Raw genomic sequence first — 23,397 nt, forward strand, 5'->3', positions numbered from 1 at the left:
ATTTTGGCTCTATTCTTTTTGTATGTGTGCATTTATCGATATAAATTGGCCTCTGAGCACTGCTTTTGCTGTGTCCCAGAGGTTTTGATAGGAAGTATTTTCATTCTCGTTGCTTTCTATGAATTTCCTTATTCTCTCCTTGATGTCTTCTATAACCCAGTCTTTTTTCAGGAGGGTATTGTTCAGTTTCCAAGTATTTGATTTCTTTTCCCTAGTTTTTCTGTTATTGATTTCTCGTTTTATTGCCTTGTGGTCTGAGAAGATGGTTTGTAATATTTCGATGTTTTGGACTCTGCAAAGGTTTGTTTTATGACCTAATATGTGGTCTATTGTAGAGAATGTTCCATGTGTGCTAGAAAAAAAAGTATACTTTGCAGCAGTTGGGTGGAGAGATCTGTATAAGTCAATGAGGTCAAGTTGCTTGATTGTTGTTATTAGGTCTTCCTTGTCTGTATTGAGCTTCTTACTGGACGTCCTGTCCTTCTCCGAAAGTGGGGTGTTGAAGTCTCCTACTATAATTGTGGAGGTGTCTATCTCACTTTTCAATTCTGTTAAAATTTGATTTATGTATCTTGCCGCCCTGTCATTGGGTGCATAAATATTTAATATGGTTATGTCTTCCTGATCAATTGTCCCTTTTATCATTATGTAGTGTCCTTCTTTATCCTTTGTGGTGGATTTACATCTAAAGTCTATTTTGTCAGAAATTAATATTGCTACTCCTCTTCTTTTTTGCTTATTGTTTGCTTGATATATTTTTTTCCATCCTTTGAGTTTTAGTTTGTTTGTGTCTCTAAGTCTAAGGTGTGTCTCTTGTAGGCAGCATATAGACGGATCGTGTTTCTTTATCCAGTCCAAGACTCTCTGTCTCTTTATTGGTGCATTTAGTCCATTTACATTCAGCATAATTATAGATAAATAAGTGTTTAGTGTTGTCATTTTGATGCCTTTTTATGTGTGTTGTTGACAATTTCATTTTTCCATATACTTTTTTGTGCTGAGACGTTTTTCTTAGTAAATTGTGAGATCCTCATTTTCATAGTGTTTGACTTTATGTTTGTTGAGTTGTTACGTTTTTCTTGGCTTTTATCTTGAGTTATGGAGTTGTTATACCTCTTTGTGGTTACCTTATTATTTACCCCTATTTTTCTAAGTAAAATCCTAACTTGTATTTTTTTATGTCGCCTTGTATCACTCTCCATATGGCAGTTCTATGCCACCTGTATTTAGTCCCTCTTTTTGATTATTGTGATCTTTTACATATTGACTTCCGTGATTCCCTGTTATGAGCATTTTTTTTAAATTAATCTTAATTTGTTTTTGTTTTTTCCCTATTTGAGTTGATATCAGGATGTTCTGTTTTGTGACCTTGTGTTGTGCTGGTATCTGATGTTACTGGTTTTCTGACCAAACAATATTCTTTAGTATTTCTTGTAGCTTTGGTTTGGTTTTTGCAAATTCTCTAAACTTGTGTTTATCTGTAAATATCTTAATTTCGCCTTCATATTTCAGAGAGAGTTTTGCTGGATATCTGATCCTTGGCTGGCAGTTTTTCTCCTTCAGTGCTCTGTATCTGTCATCCCATTGCCTTCTTGCCTGCATGGTTTCTGCTGAGTAGTCTGAACTTATTCTTATTGATTCTCCCTTGAAGGAGACCTTTCTTTTCTCCCTGGCTGCTTTTAAAATTTTCTCTTTATCTTTGGTTTTGGCGAGTTTGATGATAATATGTCTTGGTGTTTTTCTTTTTGGATCAATCTTAAATGGGGTTCGATGAGCATCTTGGATAGATATCCTTTCTTCTTTCATGATGTCAGGGAAGTTTTGTGTCAGGAGTTCTTCAACTATTTTCTCTGTGTTTTCTGTCCTCCCTCCCTGTTCTGGGACTCCAATCACGCGCAAGTTATCCTTCTTGATAGAGTCCCACATGATTCTTAGGTTTTCTTCATTTTTTTTATTCTTTTATCCGATTTTTTTTCTGCTATATTGGTGTGTTAATTCCCTGGTCCTCCAGATGTCCCAGTCTGCATTCTAATTGCTCCAGTCTGCTCCTCTGACTTCCTATTGCGTTGTCTAATTCTGCAATTTTATTGTTAATCTTTTGGATTTCTACATGCTGTCTCTCTATGGATTCTTGCAACTTATTAATTTTTCCACTATGTTCTTGAATAATCTTTTTGAGTTCTTCAATGTTTTATCAGTGTGTTCCTTGGCTTTTTCTGCAGTTCGCTTTATTTCGTTTCTGATGTCTTGAAGCATTCTGTAAATTAGTTTTTTTTTTTTTTATAACTTTTATTAAGCTTCAAGTGAACGTTTACAAATCCAATGTCTGTCACATATTAGTTTACATACATCTCACTCCCTACTCCCACTTGCTCTCCCCCTCTTGAGTCAGCCCTTTCAGTCTCTCCTTTCTTCACAATTTTGCCGGCTTCCCTCTCTCTCTATCCTCCCAACCCCCCTCCAGACAAGAGTTGCCAACACAATCTCAAGTGTCCACCTGATATAATTAGCTCACTCTTCATCAGCGTCTCTCTCCCACCCGCTGACCAGTCCCTTTCATGTCTGATGAGTTGTCTTCGGGGATGGTTCCTGTCCTGTGCCAACAGAAGGTCTGGGGAGCATGGCCGCTGGGATTCCTCTAGTCTCAGTCAGACCATTAAGTTTGGTCTTTTTATGAGAATTTGGGGTCTGTATCCCACTGATCTCCTGCTCCCTCAGGGGTCCTCTGCTGTGCTCCCTGTCAGGGCAGTCATCGATTGTGGCCGGGCAACAACTAGTTCTTCTGGTCTCAGGATGATGTAGGTCTCTGGTTCATGGGGCCCTTTCTGTCTCTTGGGCTCTTAGTTGTCGTGTGGCCTTGGTGTTCTTCATTTTCCTTTGCTCCAGGTGGGTTGAGACCAACTGATGCATCTTAGAAGGCCGCTTGTTAGCATTTAAGACCCCAGATGCCACATTTCAAAGTGGGATGCAGAATGATTTCATAATAGAATTATTTTGCCAATTGACTTAGAAGTCCCCGCAAACCATGTTCCCCAGACCCCTGCCCTTGCTCCGCTGACCTTTGAAGCATTCATTTTATCCCGGAAACTTCTTTGCTTTTGGTCCAGTCCAATTGAGCTGACCTTCCATGTATTGAGTGTTGTCTTTCCCTTCACCTAAAGCAGTTCTTATCTATTGATTAATCAATAAAAAACCCTCTCCCCCTCACCTCGTAACCACACAGTGTGTGTTCTTCTCAGGTTTACTATTTCTCAAGATTTTATAAGAGTGGTCTTATACAATATTTGTCCTTTTGCCTCTGACTCATTTCGCTCAGCATAATGCCTTCCAGGTTCCTCCATGTTATGAAATGTTTCACAGATTCGTCACTGTTCTTTATCGATGCATAGTATTCCATTGTGTGAATATACCACAATTTATTTACCCATTCATCCATTGATGGACACCTTGGTTGCTTCCAACTTTTAGCTATTGTAAACAGAGCTGCAATAAACATGGGTGTGCATATATCTGTTTGTATGAAGGCTCTTGTATCTCTAGGGTATATTCCCAGGAGTGGGATTTCTGGGTTGTATGGTAGTTCTATTTCTAACTGTTTAAGATAACGCCAGATAGATTTCCAAAGTGGTTGTACCATTTTACATTCCCACCAGCAGTGTATAAGAGTTCCAATCTCCCCGCAGCCTCTCCAACATTTATTATTTTGTGTTTTTTGGATTAATGCCAGTCTTGCTGGTGTGAGATGAAATCTCATCGTAGTTTTAATTTGCATTTCTCTAATGTCTAATGATCGAGAGCATTTTCTCATGTATCTGTTGGCTGCCTGAATATCTTCTTTAGTGAAATGCATGTTCATATCCTTTGCCCACTTCTTGATTGGGTTGTTTGTCTTTTTGTGGTTGAGTTTTGACAGAATCATGTAGATTTTAGACATCAGGCGCTGGTCGGAGATGTCATAGCTGAAAATTCTTTCCGAATCTGTAGGTGGTCTTTTTACTCTTTTGGAGAAGTCTTTAGATGAGCATAGGTGTTTGATTTTTAGGAGCTCCCAGTTATCGGGTTTCTCTTCATCATTTTTGGTAATGTTTTGTATTCTGTTTATACCTTGTATTAGGGCTCCTAGGGTTTTCCCAATTTTTTCTTCCATGATCTTTATCGTTTTAGTCTTTATGTTTAGGTCTTTGATCCACTTGGAGTTAGTTTTTGTGCATGGTGTGAGGTATGGGTCCTGTTTCATTTCTTTGCAAAGGGATATCCAGTTATGCCAGCACCATTTGTTAAAAAGGCTATCTTTTCCCCAATTAATTGACACTGGTCCTTTGTCAAATATCAGCTGCTCATACGTGGATGGATCTATGTCTGGGTTCTCAATTCTGTTCCATTGGTCTATGTGCCTGTTGTTGTACCAGTACCAGGCTGTTTTGACTACTGTGGCTGTTTAATAGGTTCTGAAGTCAGGTAAAATGAGGCCTCCCACTTTCGTCTTCTTTTTCAGTAGTGCTTTGCTTATCCGGGGCTTCTTTCCCTTCCATATGAAATTGGTGATTTGTTTCTCTATCCCCTTAAAATATGACATTGGAATTTGCATCAGAAGTGCTTTAAATGTATAGATGGCTTTTGGTAGAATAGACATTTTTACTATGTTAAGTCTTCCTATCCATGAGCAGGGTATGTTTTTCCACTTAAGTATGTCCTTTTGAATTTCTTGTAGTAGAGCTTTGTAGTTTTCTTTGTATAGGTCTTTTACATCCTTGGTAAGATTTATTCCTAAGTATCTTATCTTCTTGGGGGCTACTGTGAATGGTATTGATTTGGTGATTTCCTCTTCGGTGTTCTTTTTGTTGATGTAGAGAAATCCAAGTGATTTTTGTATGTTTATTTTATAACCTGAGACTCTGCCAAACTCTTCTATTAGTTTCAGTAGTTTTCTGGAGGATTCCTTAGGGTTTTCTGTGTATATAATCATGTCATCTGCAAATAGTGATAACTTTACTTCTTCCTTGCCAATCCGGATACCTTTTATTTCTTTGTCTAGCCTAAGTGCCCTGGCTAGGACTTCCAGCACTATGTTGAATAAGAGCGGTGATAAAGGGCATCCTTGTCTGGTTCCCGTTCTCAAGGGAAATGCTTTCAGGTTCTCTCCATTTAGAGTGATATTGGCTGTTGGCTTTGCATAGATGCCCTTTATTATGTTGAGGAATTTTCCTTTAATTCCTATTTTGGTAAGAGTTTTTATCATAAATGGGTGTTGGACTTTGTCAAATGCCTTTTCTGCATCAATTGATAAGATCATGTGGTTTTTGTCTTTTGTTTTATTTATGTGTTGGATTACATTAATGGTTTTTCTGATATTAAACCAGCCTTGCATACCTGGTATAAATCCCACTTGATCAGGGTGAATTATTTTTTTGATGTGTGGTTGGATTCTATTGGCTAGAATTTTGTTGAGGATTTTTGCATCAATGTTCATGAGGGATATAGGTCTATAATTTTCTTTTTTTGTAATGTCTTTACCTGGTTTTGGTATCAGGGAGATGGTGGCTTCATAGAATGAGTTGGGTAGTATTCCGTCATTTTCTATGCTTTGGAATGCCTTCAGAAGTAGTGGTGTTAACTCTTCTCTGAAAGTTTGGTAGAACTCTGCAGTGAAGCCGTCCGGGCCAGGGCTTTTTTTTTGTTGGGAGTTTTTTGATTACCGTTTCAATCTCTTTTTTCTTTATGGGTCTATTTAGTTGTTCTACTTCTGAATGTGTTAGTTTAGGTAGGCAGTGTTTTTCCAGGAGTTCATCCATTTCTTCTAGGTTTGCAAATTCATTAGAGTACAATTTTTCATAATAATCTGATATGATTCTTTTAATTGCAGTTGGTTCTCTTGTGATGTGATCCTTCTTGTTTCGTATTCGGGTTATTTGTTTCCTTTCCTGTATTTCTTTAGTCAGTCTGGCCAATGGTTTATCAATTTTGTTAATTTTTTCAAAGAACCAGCTTTTGGCTTTGTTAATTCTTTCAACTGTTTTTCTGTTCTCTAAATCATTTAGTTCAGCTCTAATTTTTATTATTTGTTTTCTTCTGGTGCCTGATGGATTCTTTTGTTGCTCAGTTTCTATTTGTTCAAGTTGTAGGGACAGTTCTCTGATTTTGCCTCTTTCTTCTTTTTGTATGTGTGCATTTATCGATATAAATTGGCCTCTGAGCACTGCTTTTGCTGTGTCCCAGAGGTTTTGATAGGAAGTATTTTCTTTCTTGTTCCATTGTATGAATTTCCTTATTCCCTCCTTGATGTCTTCTATAACCCAGTCTTTTTTCAGGAGGGTATTGTTCAGTTTCCAAGTATTTGATTTCTTTTCCCTAGTTTTTCTGTTATTGATTTCTCGTTTTATTGCCTTGTGGTCTGAGAAGATGCTTTGTAATATTTCAATGTTTTGGATTCTGCAAAGGTTTGTTTTATGACCTAATATGTGGTCTATTGTAGAGAATGTTCCATGTGTGCTAGAAACAAAAGTATACTTTGCAGCAGTTGGGTGGAGAGTTCTGTATAATTCAATGAGGTCAAGTTGGTTGATTGTTGTTATTAGGTCTTCCATGTGTCTATTGAGCTTCTTACTGGATGTCCTGTCCTTCTCCGAAAGTGGTGTGTTGAAGTCTCCTACTATAATTGTGGAGGTGTCTATCTCACTTTTCAGTTCTGTTAAAATTTGATTTATGTATCTTGCCGCCCTGTCATTGGGTGCATAAATATTTAATATGGTTATGTCTTCCTGATCAATTGTCCCTTTTATCATTATGTAGTGTCCTTCTTTATCCTTTGTGGTGGATTTACATCTAAAGTCTATTTTGTCAGAAATTAATATTGCTACTCCTTTTCTTTTTTGCTTATTGTTTGCTTGATATATTTTTTTCCATCCTTTGAGTTTTAGTTTGTTTGTGTCTCTAAGTCTAAGGTGTGTCTCTTGTAGGCAGCATATAGATGGATCGTGTTTCTTTATCCAGTCCAAGACTCTCTGTCTCTTTATTGGTGCATTTAGTCCATTTACATTCAGCATAATTATAGATAAATAAGTGTTTAGTGTTGTCATTTTGATGCCTTTTTATGTGTGTTGTTGACAATTTCATTTTTCCATATACTTTTTTGTGCTGAGACATTTTTCTTAGTAAATTGTGAGATACTCATTTTCATAGTGTTTGACTTTATGTTTGTTGAGTCGTTACGTTTTTCTTGGCTTTTATCTTGAGTTATGGAGTTGTTATACCTCTTTGTGGTTACCTTATTATTTACCCCTATTTTTCTAAGTAAAAACCTAACTTGTATTATTTTATGTCGCCTTGTATCATTCTCCATATGGCAGTTCTATGCCTCCTGTATTTAGTCCCTCTTTTTGAATATTGTGATCTTTTACATATTGACTTCCGTGATTCCCTGTTATGAGCATTTTTTTTAAATTAATCTTAATTTGTTTTTGTTTTTTCCCTATTTGAGTTGATATCAGGATGTTCTGTTTTGTGACCTTGTGTTGTGCTGGTATCTGATGTTACTGGTTTTCTGACCAAACAATTTCCTTTAGTATTTCTTGTAGCTTTGGTTTGGTTTTTGCAAATTCTCTAAACTTGTGTTTATCTGTAAATATCTTAATTTCGCCTTCATATTTCAGAGAGAGTTTTTCTGGATATCTGATCCTTGGCTGGCAGTTTTTCTCCTTCAGTGCTCTGTATATGTCATCCCATTGCCTTCTTGCCTGCATGGTTTCTGCTGAGTAGTCTGAACTTATTCTTATTGATTCTCCCTTGAAGGAGACCTTTCTTTTCTCCCTGGCTGCTTTTAAAATTTTCTCTTTATCTTTGGTTTTGGCAAGTTTGATGATAATATGTCTTGGTGTTTTTCTTTTTGGATCAATCTTAAATGGGGTTCGATGAGCATCTTGGATAGATATCCTTTCTTCTTTCATGATGTCAGGGAAGTTTTGTGTCAGGAGTTCTTCAACTATTTTCTCTGTGTTTTCTGTCCTCCCTCCCTGTTCTGGAACACCAATCACACGCAAGTTATCCTTCTTGATAGAGTCCCACATGATTCTAAGGTTTTCTTCATTTTTTTAATTCTTTTGTCTGATTTTTTTTCAGCTATATTGGTGTTAATTCCCTGGTCCTCCAGATGTCCCAGTCTGCATTCTAATTGCTCGAGTCTGCTCCTCTGACTTCCTATTGCATTGTCTAATTCTGTAATTTTATTGTTAATCTTTTGGATTTCTACATGCTGTCTCTCTATGGATTCTTGCAACTTATTAATTTTTCCACTATGTTCTTGAATAATCTTTTTGAGTTCTTCAATGTTTTATCAGTGCATTCCTTGGCTTTTTCTGCAGTTTGCCTTATTTCATTTGTGATGTCTTGAAGCATTCTGTAAATTAGTTTTTTATATTCTGTATCTGATAATTCCAGGATTGTATCTTCATTTGGGAAAGATTTTGATTCTTTTGTTTGGGGGGTTGTAGAAGCTGTCATGGTCTGCTTCTTTATGTGGTTTGATATGGACTGCTGTCTCCGAGCCATCACTGGGAAACTAGCTTTTCCAGAAAATCAGCTAAAAAAAAATGCAGTCAGATCCCTATTAGAACTTCCTTTGGATTATAACCGCCACCTTGTTTCCTGTAAGGATGAAAGTCTGAGATTTGGATCATATATGCTTGGCTGTAGCTGGTTCTGTGTTTTTAGTCCAATTAAGGGTGGATTTTTGGTCCCTGGGTTTTTTGTGTTTCCTTCTCTCAGGCCAGAAGAGTGGGTTAGGAAAAGACCAAAAGAAAAAAAAGGGGGGGGGGAAGCAAAGCCGCCGCGGAGCTGGAGCCGTTCTCCCTCTGGCTCAGGAAATTCCAATGTTAATGAAGCCGCCTGACTGGGACGCTGGCTCCTGGCTCTGAAAACAATCGCAGATTCCCCGTATTTGTTCGTTTTCCGTCTCTAAATCTGTATTTGTTGTTCAGGGTTCGTAGATTGTTATGTATGTGATCGATTCACTTGTTTTTCCGAGTCTTTGTTGCAAGAGGGATCCGAGGTAGCGTAGCGTCTACCTAGTCCGCCATCTTGGCCCCGCCTCTCTCAAGCCATGGTATTTTCAATCACATCATATGCATGTGAAAGCTGGACAATGAATAAGGAAGACCAAAGAATTGACACCTTTTAATTGTGGTGTTGGTGAAGAATATTGACTATATTACGGACTGCCAAAAGAATGAACAAGTCTGCCTTGGAAGAAGTACAACCAGGATGCTCCTTAGAGGCAAGGATGGAGAGACTGCATCTTACATGCTTTGGACATGTTATCAGGAGGGATCAGTCCCTGGAGAAGGACATCATGCTTGGTAAAGAGGAAGACCCTCAAAGAAATGGATTGACACAGTGGCTGCAACAATGGGCTCAAGCATAACAACGATTGTAATGATGGTGCAGGATGGGGCAGTTTTTGTTCTGTTTTACACAGGGCCGCTAAGAGTTGGAACCGACTCGACAGCACATAACAACAACAACAACATTGTCGCTCTTCAAGTTCTGTTTTTTGCACAGGCCAAATAAAAGTAAGTTAAATGGGGGTGTGGCGGGAATCACGACCTTCAAGTCCTTGGTGGTGGCTGTGATCTCTGCAATTCCTACAGGAATGCTGTGTTGCTTTTGGTTTATTATTTTCTTAGGTAGGGGCAGTTCCAATGCCTTCTACTTGGCTTTTCCTACCATAATAGCCCTTACTCCATTTGTCAGGGATCCAGTATGGGGGTTCTGCCAGTTGCTGAGTGTATCTATTCCAATTATGCATTTTCGAACTGGGGAAATCACAACAGGATGGATTCAGGGACCCACTGGACCTACTGTGAGACAGACATGAGCTAAGACTCCATTAATAACCTGATCTCCACGTACCTCCATTCTGACTGGTGGGCCACAGTGATGTTTTGGGTCTCCTGGAATTAGTGTCAGTTCAGAGCTAGTATCCAGGAATCCTTGAAAATTCTGATTATTTCCTTTTCCCCCAATGAACAGTCACACTCATAAAAGGCTGTAGATCTCTTTGGGGAGGGCTGGGAGAGAGATTAGTAGCATAAATTTTTAGCAGTGTATTGAGTCCTTCCTCAAAGGGATTCAGCCTTCCCTTCATTCAAGGGATTGTGGGTCTTTAAACTCGCTCAAGTCAGGGAATTAATTGAAGGACCGTGCTGGTCTATTTTGACAATTAGAGTTAGAGTGCTGTTCACTTTATCTAGAATTCATCCGTTTGTACAGGTCAAGTAAATATTTAGTAGATTACCTTTCTATTTCACTCCTAAGGACACCACGACTAAGCAACAAATGCCTAAGTCCATACGAGTCAGACTATTCTGATTACTACTTTGACTCCGATGTTCATTACTGTAACCACACCCACCTTGTCTTCGTCGATTGAGTCCGCCACTTGGCCCCTACTACCGTGGGGTCCAGTCAACCCCATTGTAGTTTTTGTTGTTGTTAGGTTCCATCGAGTTGGTTCTGACTCATAGTGACCCTATGCACAACACAACGAAACTCTTCCTGGTCCTGTGCCATCCTCACAAGTGTTGCTGTGCTTGAACCCATTGTCACAACTGCTGCGTCAATCCTTCTTGTTGAGGGTCTTCCTCTTTTTTGCTGACTGCCTACTCTACCAAGCATGATGTACTTCTCCAGGGATTGATGACTCCTGAGAACATGTTCAAAGTATGTGAGACAGAGTCTTGCCATCCTTGCTTCCAAGGAGCATTCTGTTTGTACTTCCTCCAAGACAGATTTGTTCCATCTTTTGGCAGTCCATGGTATATTCAATATTCTTCCCCAACAGCGCTATTCAAAGGCAGGAAATCTTCGGTCTTCCTTATTCACTGTCCAGCTTTCCCATGCATATGAGGTGATTGAAAACACCATGGCTTGGATCAGGCGCACCTTAGTCCCTGAGGTGACATCTTTGCTTTTCAGCACTTTAAAGCGGTCTTTTGCAACAGGTTTGCCCAATGCAGTGTGTCTTTTGATTACTTGACTGCTGCTTCCATGGGTATTGATTGTGGATCCAAGTAAAATGAAATCCTCGACAACCTCAATCTTTTCTCTGATTATCATGATGTTGCTTATTGTCCAGTTATGAGGATTTTTGTCTTCTTTGTCTTGAGGTGTAAGCCGTACTGAAGGCTGTGGTCTTTGATCTTTGTCAGTAAGTGCTTCCTCTTCACTTTTGGCAAGCAAGGTTGTGTCACCTGTATAATGCAGTTTGTTAATGAGTCTTCCTCCAATTTTGATGCCCCATTCTTCTTTATATGGTCCAGCTTTTCTGATTATTTGCTCAGCATACAGATTGAATAGGTATGGTGAAAGGATTCAACCCTGACACACACCGTTCCTTACTTTAAACCATGCACTATCCCCTTATTCTGTTCAAATGACTGCCGCTTGATCCACATACAGATTCCTCGTGAGCACAATTAAGTGTTCTGGAATTCCCATTCTCCTCAATTTTATTCTTAATTTGTTATGATCCACACAATCAAATGGCTTTGCATAGTCAATAAAACACAGGTAAACATCTTTCTGGTATTCTCTGCTTTCAGCCAGGATACGTCTGACATCGCAACGATATCCTTGGTTCCACATCCTCTTCTAAATCCAACTGGAATTTCTGGCAATTCCCTTTTGATATACTGCTGCAGCTGTTTTTGAATGACCTTCAGCAAAATTTGACTTGCATGTGATTTTAATGACACTGTTCAATAATTTCTGCATTCGGTGGGATCAACTTTCTGGGGAATAGGCATAAATATGGATCTCTTCCAGCCAGTTGGCCGGGTATCTGTCTTCCAAATTTCTTGGCATAGATGAGCAAGCATTTCCAATGCTGCATTCATTTGTTGAAACATCTTAATTGGCATTCTGTCAGTTCCTGGAGCCGTTTTTCATCAACGCCTTCAGTGCATCTTGGACTTCTTCCTTTAGTACCATCGATTCCTGATCGTATGTTATCTCCTGAATGGTTGAACATCGACAAATTCTTCCAGGTATAGTGACTTTGTGTATTCCTTCCATCTTCTTTTGATGCTTCCTGCATCTTTTAATATTTTCCCTGTAGAATCCTTCAGTATTGTAACTCAAGGCTTGAATTTTCTCTTCAGTTCTTGAAACCTGATAAATGCTGAGCATGTTCTTTCCTTTTGGTTTTCTATCTCCAGGTCTTTGCACATGTCGTCATAATACTTTACTCTGTCTTCTTGAGATACCCTTTGAAATCTTCTGCTCATTTCTTTTATTTAATCTTTTTTTTTCCTTTTGCTTTAGCTACTCATCGTTCAAGAGCAAGTTTCAGAGTCTCTTCTGACAACCCTTTAGGTCTTTTCTTTCTCCTTTCTTTTTCATGACTTCTTGCTTTCTTCACCTATGATGTCCTTCATAGCATTTCACAACTCGTCTGTCTTTGGCATTAGTGTTAAATGCGTCAAATCTATTCTTGAGATGGTCTCTAAATTCAGGTGGGATATACTAAAGGTTACACTTTGGCTTTCCGGGACTTGTTCTAATTTCCTTCAGTTTCAACTGCGTATGAGTAATTGATGGTCAGATCTGCAGTCGGCCTTTGGTGTTGTTCTGACTGGTGATATGAACTTTTCCATTGCCTCTTTCCGCAGATGTAGTCGATTTGATTCCTGTGTATTCCGTCTGGCAATGTCCATGTGTATAGTCACCGTTTATGTTGGTGAAAAAGATCTTTGCAATGAAGAAGTTGTTGGTCTTGCAAACTTCAATCATGCAATCTCTGGCATTGTTTCTATCACCAAGGCTGTATTTTCCAACTACCAATCCTTCTTCTTTGTTTCCAACTTTTGCATTCCAATCACCAGTAATTATCTGTGCATTCTGATTGGATATTCAATTAATTTCAGACTGCAGAGGTTGGTAAACATTTAAATTTCTTCATCTTTGGCCTTAGTGGTAGGTGGGTAAATTTGAATAATGGTCATACTAACTGGTCTTCCTTTTAGGCATATGAATATTATCCTATCACTGACAGCATTTTACTTCAGGATAGATCTTGAAATGTACTTTTTGATGATGAATGCAATGCCATTCCTCTTCAAGGTGTCATTCCCGGCATAATAGATGGTATGATGGTCTGATTCAAAATGACCAACACCAGTCCATTTCAGCTCATTGATGCATAGGATATCAATCTTTATGTGTTCCATTGCATTTTTGACAACTTCCAATTTTCCTAGATTCATACTTCATACATTCCACATTCTAGTTATTAGTGGATATGTGCAGCTGTTTCTTCTCATTTTGAGTTGTGCCACATCAGCAAATGAAAGTCTCGAAAGCTTGACTCCATCCATGTCATTAAGGTCGACTCTGTTTTGGGGAGGCAGCTCTCTCCCAGTTGTATTTTCAGTACCTTCCAACCTGAGGTGCTCATCTTCCAGCACTATATCAGACAATGTTCCCCTGCTATTCATAAGGCTTTTACTGGATAATTCTTTTCACAAGTAGACCTCCAGGTCCTTTTTCTTAGTCTGTCTTAGTCTGGAAGCTCAACTGAAACCTGTCCACCATAGGTGATCCTGTTCATATTTTATACTAGTGGCATAGCTTCCAGCATCATAGCAACAGTCCCGACAGTATGACAAACTGACAATGGTGTGGGGACCATTGTAGTTTGGTGTCTTAATTTATTTACCACAGTTCCCATTGTCAAATCTGATTTTCATAAAATAGCAATCACAGTAGTCTTCAAGGATGCTGGAGCTCCCTTCACTAGTATGTTCCTCAATGTTGTGGTAAAAGGTGTGTCCTCTAGGCATTCCATGTGTGGGTCTGTGGGTCTAACCTGATCAATCCACTCTAGCATGCCAATTCCCCTAAGCCTTTCAATACTTTCTTCTACAGTATATCAAGGCAGGTCTGGTACCTCAACTTGATTTAGTGTAGGCCACCATGCAGTCCATGCTTCAGCTACCCAACCGAATAAGCTATTAGATCCTTTCCTAACTTCTTGAGCTGAAACACCAAAAAAAGTGGACCCATATTAATAAACTCAGACTGATCCCTCTTTATGTTCCTTACACCATTGTCCCACACCCTTAACAGACATTCCCACACATATTCCCCAGGTTTCTGTTTATACATATTAGAAAATTCAAGGAGTTCCTTTGGAGTGTAGCTTACCTCCTCCTGGGTCACACTTTGTACTTCACATTTTGGTGCTCATTGGGACTTAAGACTAATTATAGATCTAGACAGAATCCATAGTGTGGAATCGTTTTGAGAACATCGAGCACTGTCTCGTAAAGCATCTACCTCAGGTGATGCCACAGGCAATGACTCAGGCAACGACTCTTTAGTGGCAACTGGGCTAGGGCTAGAAACCCTGGTTGTGTAGGGATTAAGTGCTAGGGCTGCAAATCAAAAGGTCGGCAGTTCAGATCTACCAGGCGCTCCTTGAAAACTCTACTGGGCAGTACTACTCTGTCTTATAGGGTCTCTATGAGCCTGAATTGGCTCAACGGCAATGGACTTATGGGGGCTAGGGCTGGAAATCCTGGTGGTGCAGTGAGTAATAGCTCTGGCTACTACCCAAAAGGTCAGCAGTTCAAACCCACCAGCCAGTCCTTGGAAACACTATGGGGCAGTTCTACTCTGTCCTATAGGGTGGCTATGTGTCTGAATCGACTCGATGGCAATGGGTTTAGTGTTGGTTTTTTGAATTAGAGTTAATCCCATTAGATGGGGGTGGAGGGGCTAATGGTTTTTCTGGGCAGAGTGGTGTAGTGGACAAACATGAAGTAATCTCTTCAGATGGGCGTGGTTCTGTTGGCAGGAGTGATTCAACGGAATTTAGGGACTCAGTGTCTCTAGCTTCCTGATTTATTTGCCCATATGTCCCCATCCCAAGTTTCAGGATTCCAATTTTTACCAATCACTGCCCTCACTTTAAATTCAAACACCTCTTGAGGTTGGCAATTGAGGTTGTAATTTAGCCACTCTTACAATAAGAGTCTGGGTTTGGTTTTCAGCAATATCAGCTCTGTTACTACAAAAGATAAGGCTTTCTTTCAAAGCACAAGTGGAAGCTTTGAGGTCATTTATGTGGCACTTTTTTTTTTGAGCTTTGACTCTGAAACCCTGAGCACATCTCTTTCATTCCGCAGTTGGTCTAGGGAAATTGGGACCAAACAACCAGCTTCCTTAAACTTCTCATGACAAAATTGTAGAAAGATATCATATATGCAATCACCCAGAGCCTCGCCTTTCACCAATAGCTGACCTATTGGTGGTGATAGTTTGCATATTTGAATTGCCAGCTCCTGCCATGAATTAGCAGTGGCCTCTTTACTACAGGAAGCAAGTCATCAACATCTTTAAGACTAACCAGACTTGAGAGCCAATTTAGAAAACTCATCCCCAAACCCTTCTCTCTTTGACATTTTTTCTGGTTTGGAAGAGGAACTCTACATTTACCTTAAAATTTTGGTTTACCCAACTTGGTGGGCACCACAAGCCAAACATAAGATTGATCCACTTGCAGAACCAGAGAAACAACCATTACCGTCTCATGCCAAGAACCATCAATGAATGTTTGTCCTAGAACTCTCTATGGTTGATATGAGTCCTGATCTACTCAACAACAACTGGTTTTTAGGGACAGCTTGATCTAAAAGATGCCTAAGAGTCTCAACCAGATTTATCTTGAGACCGAATTCAGAGAAGAAACAGTAGACTCTGATAATGAAGACATTGTGTGGTCAGGAAAAGGAAACCCTGAGGTTGGTATTTGGGTGACTCATGTACTATGTTCTGATTAATTTCACAGAGTATGACCTCAAATTCTCAAGTGACAGAAACAGCAGAGATTGCATCATTTATGTGAGATTCGAAGCCTCCAACAGAACAACAGAAATACCTTCCAGAAAATCTATCCTGACAGAACCCCACTTGAAAAAGTATCAAAATCCAACTCTGATTTTTCAAAATTATGTATTGTGTAATAAATTCAGAATAGTATTTGCATTTTCCCCAAGAACTTGGTGACTTCTTTCATTGGCTCTTTATCAGAACAGAAGTTAAATAAATATATCATGCATTTACGAGTCAATAGCACTTGAAAATTTTCCATCCATTCTTAGGAGTATATAAGGACATGAAGTTGGTGAATAAGATTTACAGCAAAAGGGCAAATAGTTATTGCTGAAGTGGGACCCCAAGCATTACATAGTTCTGCTTCCTTTAGTAATATTATCCCTACTTGTTAGATTTTTTTCCCCCACATTTGGAGACACAAGGTGTTTTTACCTTCAGAAAACTGAGACTTCATGACTTTTCTCTCTTTTTTTTTTTTTTCCTTTTCCTTCTTTTTCTTTCATTCTCCCATCCAAAGTACTCAGAGGAGCACATTCAGTCCTTATGTGTCCATAAGGTATAACTTGAGTATAAGCACACATGGAGTAAGCACCACATCATGGATCAGATTCACCTTGTCTTTTCTCTCTCCTCCTCTCGCCTCCCCTCCCCTCCCCTCCCATGTCCTCTCCAGCCCTCCCCTCTCCTCACCTCCTCTCCCATCTCCTCTCCTCCGCTCCCCTCTCTTCCCTTCCTGTCCTTGATGGCCTCTCCTCTCCTCCTCCTCTCCCTTCCAGACACTGTCTGTATTCCTTCCCCTTCCTCTCCCCCCTTTTCCCTTCTCCTCCTTCTACTCTTTCTTCTTCTTCTCTCCTTTTCTTTCTGTCCTGCAGGGAACGATTGTATCTTACTCAAGTTTGTATGCCCAGTGCCATGTATTGCATTGTGTAATACATAGTATTTACTCAATGCTCATTAAATACATTTCACACATTTTATAACAAAACAAACAAAATTAGTAGCAATAAGTTCATATACTGCCTGCTTCCCATACAGATGCAATCTGTTGGAAAGAAATTAAATCAGGAAATCTACTATGATGTTAAAGAATAGGTTTTCTAATCAGACAACCGTGGGTTTTTATCTTGAAATTTCCTTTCCTCTGACTTGCTACCTGTGTGCCCATGAAAATAACACAAAATCTCTCCATACTTCAGATTTTCTTTCATTAAAAGAATAACCATATCACCTGGCTCATAAAGTTGCAATAATTACTTGATATAATATAGGTAGAGCAAATAGTATTGTGACTACCATGCACTGAACTTCAAAAGTTTGCATATACATTTGCATATACATGTACCTATATGTGTGTGTGTGTTTTCAATTCAATATGGCATATGCATCACTTTAAGCATAGTGATAAACAAGAAGACAATGTCCTTTATCTTTATAGGTTTAAATTTTATGAGGAAGGGCAGAAATGAACTTATAAAGAATTAATCAAAATATTTTCATATCTCAAGGAGATTGATTGACACAATGGCTGCAACAATGGGCTCAAGCATAACAATGTTGTGAGGATGGTGCAGGTCTGGGCAGTGTTTTGTTCTGTTGTGCTGCTGTAAGTGGGAACTGATTCTAGCCTCCCTAAGAAGAACAACAATATTGTTAGAAGCTGTGTGGAAAATAAATCAATGTTAATGGACTAGAAAATGGTTGGCAGTGGGGGAAATTATTAGAAAGAGTAGCCAGGAAAGTCTTTTCTGAGGTGGTGATATTTTCCATTAGGGTAGGAAAAAACTATCATTGCATTTTCATGGACATTATTATTTTATAACTTAGCATATATTTTTCTCTATCCCATAGAGAACTAAACTCAAATATATATTTTAGAATCCACCTTCCTTCACACATGATTTTCAAGAGAAGATGAAGTTGCCTCTATCCTTATGCTAACATATCCACCACCTCCTGCTCCAAAGATAGACCATAGTTAGAAAGATGCAATGAAGAAATTCCATTTTTCGTTGTTGAAGTTTTGATAGAAATCTAATAAGCCCATCATGATGAACTTGGAATTCAAAACTCTTGTTTTAATATTTATATAGATGTTCTATTCCTGTTACCATACACAAATGAGGATACGGATAGCCTGGTTTATTATTGGCAGATGTGTATATCTATAAAGCAACTATCTTTCATATAAAGTCAAATCACCATTTACAGACTATGAAGCAGACAAGATGGATCCTTGATTTCATGGTTGATTAGCTGAACCAAGCAATCCTGAACAAAGTGATTGTGGAGATAAAGCTAATTTATATCTGGCCTGAAAAACTTTATCTGTATGCCTGGTGGTGACTGAACGTCTGGATTTTGACCCTTTGCCAAGATAAAAGCAGCAAGATTTATGATGTGCTGTTTGAAGTCCAACCTCCAAGGTTGGCCCTTTATTAATGGTTTGCAACTAGTCTAATCAGTTTGATAAACCTGGCTTGACTAGTTAATGGGATGCTGACTGCTCTCTTGCCCAGATCTCTGTAGTTCAGGCATGGAGAATCAACACAGTCCACGTGTGTTGGACCTACGTACTGTGGAATGTCTCTAAGAACTTCAATGCTTGCCTGGACTCCCTTTCTCTCACTGCATCTCACCCTTTGCCTTTAGATAAAAGCCTTACATGAGAACATCTGTGTATTCTGGTGTGTGCTTTCAAACTGGGGAAGTCAACAGATTTCAAAGAGGACACTCTAACTGGGAATAAAGAAGAAATAATATTTACAACCCCCATGTACCTGTTAGTTTGTTGTACTATGGGAGTTTGAGTGTTGGTATGATGCTGGAAGCTATGCCACCAGTATTCGGACACCAGCAAGGTTACACATGGCGGACAGGTTTCAGCTGAACTTCCAGACTAAGACAGACTAGGAAGAAGGACCTGGCAGTCTACTTCTGAAAAGAATTAGCCAGTGAAAACCTTATGAATAGTAGTGAAATGTTGTCTGATATAGTGCTGGAAGATGAGCCCCCCAGGTTGGAAGGCACTCAAAAGATGACAGGGAAAGAGCTGCCTCCTCGAAGTAGAGTTGACCTTAATGATATGGACGGAGTCAAGCTTTCGGGACCTTCATTTGCTGATGTGGCATGATTCAAAATGAGAATATACGAAGTATGAATCTAGGAAAATTGGAAATTGTCAAAAATTAAATGGAACGCATAAACATTGATATCCTAGGCATTACTGAGCTGGAATGGACTGGTGGTCACCATTTTGAATCGGACAATCATATGGCCTACTATTCCAGGAATGACAAAAAGAGGCATAGTGTTGCATTCACTGTCAAAAAGAGCATTTTAAGATCTATTCTGAAGTACAATGCTGTCAGTAATAAGATAATATTCATACACCTACAAGGAAGATCAGTTAATACGACTATTATTCAAATTTACACACCAACCACTAAGGCCAGAGATGAAGAAACTGAAGGTTTTCACCAGCTTCTGCAGTTTGAAATTGATAGAACATGCAATCAAGATGCGTTGATAATTACTGGTGATGGGAATGCGAAAGTTAGAAACAAAGAAAGATCGGTAGTTGAAAAACATGATAGAAAGCATGCCGGAGTTCACAGACAGAATTTTGCAAGACCAATGACTTCATTGCAAATACCTTTTTTCCACCAACATAAATGGTGACTATACACATGGACCTCATCAAATGGAATACCCAGGAACCAAACCAACTACATCTGTAGAAAGAAAGATGGAAAAGCTCAATATGGTCAGTCAGAACAAGGCCAGGTGCCAACTGTGGAACAGACCATCCATTGCTCATATGCAGGTTCCGGTTGAAACTGAAGAAAATTAGAACAAGTCTACGAGAGTCAAAGTAAGACCTGGAGTATATCCCACCTGAATTTAGAGACCATCTCAAGAACAGATTTGACGCATTGAACATTAATGCCCAAACCAGACGAGTTGTGGAATGACATCAAGGATATCATACATGAAGAAAGCAAAAGGTCATTAAAAAGACAGAAAAGACAAAAATGGATGTCAGAAGACACTCTGAAACTTGCTCTTGAACAACAAGCAGCCAAAGTAAAAAGAAGAACTGATGAAGTAAAACCACTAAACAGAAGGTTTCAAAGGGCAGCTCTAGAGGACAAAGTATTATAATGACACGTGCAAAGACCTGGAGATAGAAAACCACACATTAACATTTATAGTGAAGAAGGAATTTATGAACAGCATTTAAGAGGCTGGCCTAGTTCTAGGGACTAAAAGAAAACAGAGATAACCAAGGGCAACCCTCTTGTCTTAAGATCCAGGGATGAGTCTGAAAGAAAGGAGATGACTCATCCAGAAATCTGTGGACAAGCTGTGGAAGAACTGGACTCCTCTCTCTCCTGGCTCCTGGTTCCTTCTCCTTCCAGGGGTCTTTCTACAGTGCCTGTCTGGCATTTTCCCTATCATATTACAGCATCCAGTGAAAAGACTACCTGCAAAACTCTCTTAGTCCATCTGAGTTTCAACTACCTCTCAGCCCTGGCTGTTCCTGTTCTTCTGCCCATTGGGCATGGCAGCCTTGTACCCTCTGGTTTGGGCAGCAGCCCCAACCCCTGCACACTTTAAAGGCAACACCATGCTCCAGAACCAAACTGGTAAAGATGCAACTCTTTGAAACCTAGGAGACCGAGGCCCCAGCCTTGGAGATCCAAGGTTCTTTCTCTGCCCCCTTCAGTCTAAGCTAATAGGTTTTCTCCTGTGGTAGTTGAATAGCTCCATCAGTCATAGGCTTAATCTCTTTAACTAAAGTTTGTGTAGCCACGCCCTTGGTGAAAATTCTAGGACACATGCACTTGGTTTGTACCACAGAATTTTGAAATATTCAAGTTTAATTTTTATTTTGCACAGTTAATTTTTAAATCCATCTCTTTCCTCTCACATTTTAGCATAAGCAACAAGCAAAATCATGCGGCTCCTTTAATATCTATGGCAGAATATCATCAGCCAGATATTCAAGTTCATCACTTGGAATTTCTACCTGCCACCAAACACTTGAACGTAATTCAGACACGTTCAGTGCCACTGCGTAAGAAGCATTGCCCCCCCTCCATTGTCCATTCACATGTTCATCATTTTCTTTTGAAACCTCTTCAGAAGCCCATTTAGTATCCACATTTCTGGCAACATTCTGTTCCTGATGCCATATATGTATTCTCTAAGATGAGAGAACTCTCCTCACTTCCTTTTTTGCCTTCTAAGCCCTCACCAGAATTGTCTTTGACATCCACAGTTCTATCAATATTCTCTTCAAGGCAATCTAGGTTTTTACTATTAGGCATTTCAAAACTCATCCAGCCTCTACCCAATTCCAAAACTGCTTCCACTTTTTAAGCATCTGTTAATCAGCACCTCATTCTCAGTGTTAAAGACTTTCTCATTTATCTAGCACTGCCATAACAGAAATATCACAAATGGATGACTTTATCAAACAGAAATTTATTTCCTCTCAGTTTAGGAAACTAGAAGTTCGAACCTAGAGTGCCAGCTCTAGTGGAAGGCTTTCTCTCTCTGTTGATTCCAGAGCAAGGTCCTTGTCTCTTCAGCTTCTGCTTCCTGGTCCCTTGGAGATCTCCATGTTCTTGGCATCTAACCCCATCTCTCCTCTACTCGCTTGTTTAATCTCTTTTATATCTCAAAAGAGATCAACTCAAGATACTCCCTACATTAATCATGACTCATTAACATAACAAAGAAAATCCATTCCCAAATGGGACTATAACCACAGGTATAACCAAAAAATTTGAGTTATTCCAATTCATAGCAACCCTATAGGACAGAAAAGAACTGCCCTATAGGGTTTCCAAGGAGCAGCTGGTGGATTTGAACTGCTGATATTTTGGTTAACAGATGCAGGTGTTAAGTACCGTGCCACCAAGGCTCCACCACAGGTAGAGAGGTTATGATTTACAACACATAATTTTGGGGAACATAATTCAATCCATTAGAAGCAGTGAATGCTGAAAACCTGCTTTCAACCTACCCAAAGCCTGAGGGATTGGGAAAAAAAAAAAAACTCTTCTGTATATTTTATTATTAATTTTATTACCTAGATATTACTGAGTGCTCCTTGAAAGCAATACAGCCATTATTACTGTTATTAAACAAAGAACAAACCCTTGCCATTGAGAAAATTTTGACTCATAGTGACTCTATAGGGCAGAGCAGAACTTCCCCACTGGTTTTCCAAGGATGGGTTGATGGATTCGAAATGCTGAGCACTAAACCACTGCCCCACCAGGGCTCCATTACGATTATTAGCTATATATTACTGAACATTATTATTTACCAATATTATTATTACTAGCAATATTACTGTTTTTTTGTTGTTTGTTGCCATGGAGTCAAGTCTCACTCAGGAGTACCCCTTTTCTGCTGAGTAGAACTGTCCAATAGGGTTTTAAAGGCTGTGATCTTTCGGAAGCATATGGCCAGTCTTCTGAGGTACCTCTGGATGGGTTAGAATCACCAACCTGTCAGCTAGTACTGGAGTACTTAACTATTGTGCCACCCAGCTACCTTTATCTATATATTTTTTAATCTTCCTTGGAAGCAGTCTAGGCCTTTTGTACTGCATTCTTGATGGCAACTCTCCAGAGTCAGTATTGTTATCCTTTTTGACAGATTAAGAAACTGAGGCTCCAAGAAGAGTGCAGACTTATCTAATAACATGGAGCTAGTAAGTATTTGGATGGCAATTCACATATACAGCTGTGTGACTTCCATTCTCTCTCAATCTTTAATTGGCTCTATTTGTAATATTTCTGGATATTCTAGGAGTTCAGTAAAAAGGAAGTGGAGGCGGGGTTCACAAATTTGCAATCTGTATATTACGCACATGACATCTTTTATATCCGTAAACGCTGGACTAAGGAAGAGCTAGGGGTTTCAGGAGATAAAGACAAGTAGGAAATGTTGGCAAGAGGGTATGAGAATCCAGAGCTAAGGTCTCCTGGGGACTTCTGAGAGCTACACTGGAACCCATGGGCTGGTCCGCAGAGACAGGTAGGCAAGGCAGAGAGACTTTCTCAGCTCACAGCTCCCTTGCTGTGACCATATTAGGCGGAATATTTGCCTAGAAGCTCCTTGGGAGCAGTTAAGAGGCACTAGAGCATTTTGGAAATAGAATGGGCAGGAAGAAGGAGTATCTGGTTTTCACTGTTTCTGCTATTTTCTAACTGCATGGTTTTGGTGAGTCACTTACCCAAAGTCACATAATCAGTGAGGGCAGAGCACTTGTATCTTCAGATGTCCTCAGGCCATTATGCAAACTGGGGAGTCCATGGGCTGAGAGTGGTGCAAGGAAAAGAGAGCTAAACTGAGCTCTGCAGCTTATACCAGAGTCAACTCAATCTTTAAGCCTAACAAGTGATCTTCAACCTAGGTTTATGGTTATGTTCTCATACTATCACATGTAGCTGCCTCTCAGACTGAATAAACTGAGACAGGAAGCTGCCATTT

At 39.4% G+C, this 23,397-nt stretch overlaps 1 protein-coding gene across 3 annotated transcripts in view; it reads left to right on the plus strand.

Annotated features, from left to right (window-relative positions):
* LOC111753189 (membrane-spanning 4-domains subfamily A member 4A-like) overlaps positions 1 to 16,381 on the plus strand; it is a 59,790-nt gene extending 43,409 nt beyond the window's left edge. For 2 of the 3 annotated variants that reach the window (XM_064288005.1, XM_023559710.2), the window contains one exon: positions 15,842 to 16,381. Coding sequence is in view for 1 of the 3 variants with exons in the window: in XM_064288006.1 (XP_064144076.1) it covers positions 15,842 to 15,898 (57 nt within the window). In the remaining 2 variants the exon portion in view is untranslated. The remainder of the gene's footprint in view (positions 1 to 15,841) is intronic. The other variant, XM_064288006.1, reaches the window with a different exon arrangement.
* Positions 16,382 to 23,397: the final 7,016 nt, after the last annotated feature.

This window comes from Loxodonta africana, chromosome 7 (genome assembly GCF_030014295.1).
Source record: "Loxodonta africana isolate mLoxAfr1 chromosome 7, mLoxAfr1.hap2, whole genome shotgun sequence".
In the NCBI taxonomy this organism is placed as follows: Eukaryota; Metazoa; Chordata; class Mammalia; order Proboscidea; family Elephantidae; genus Loxodonta; species Loxodonta africana.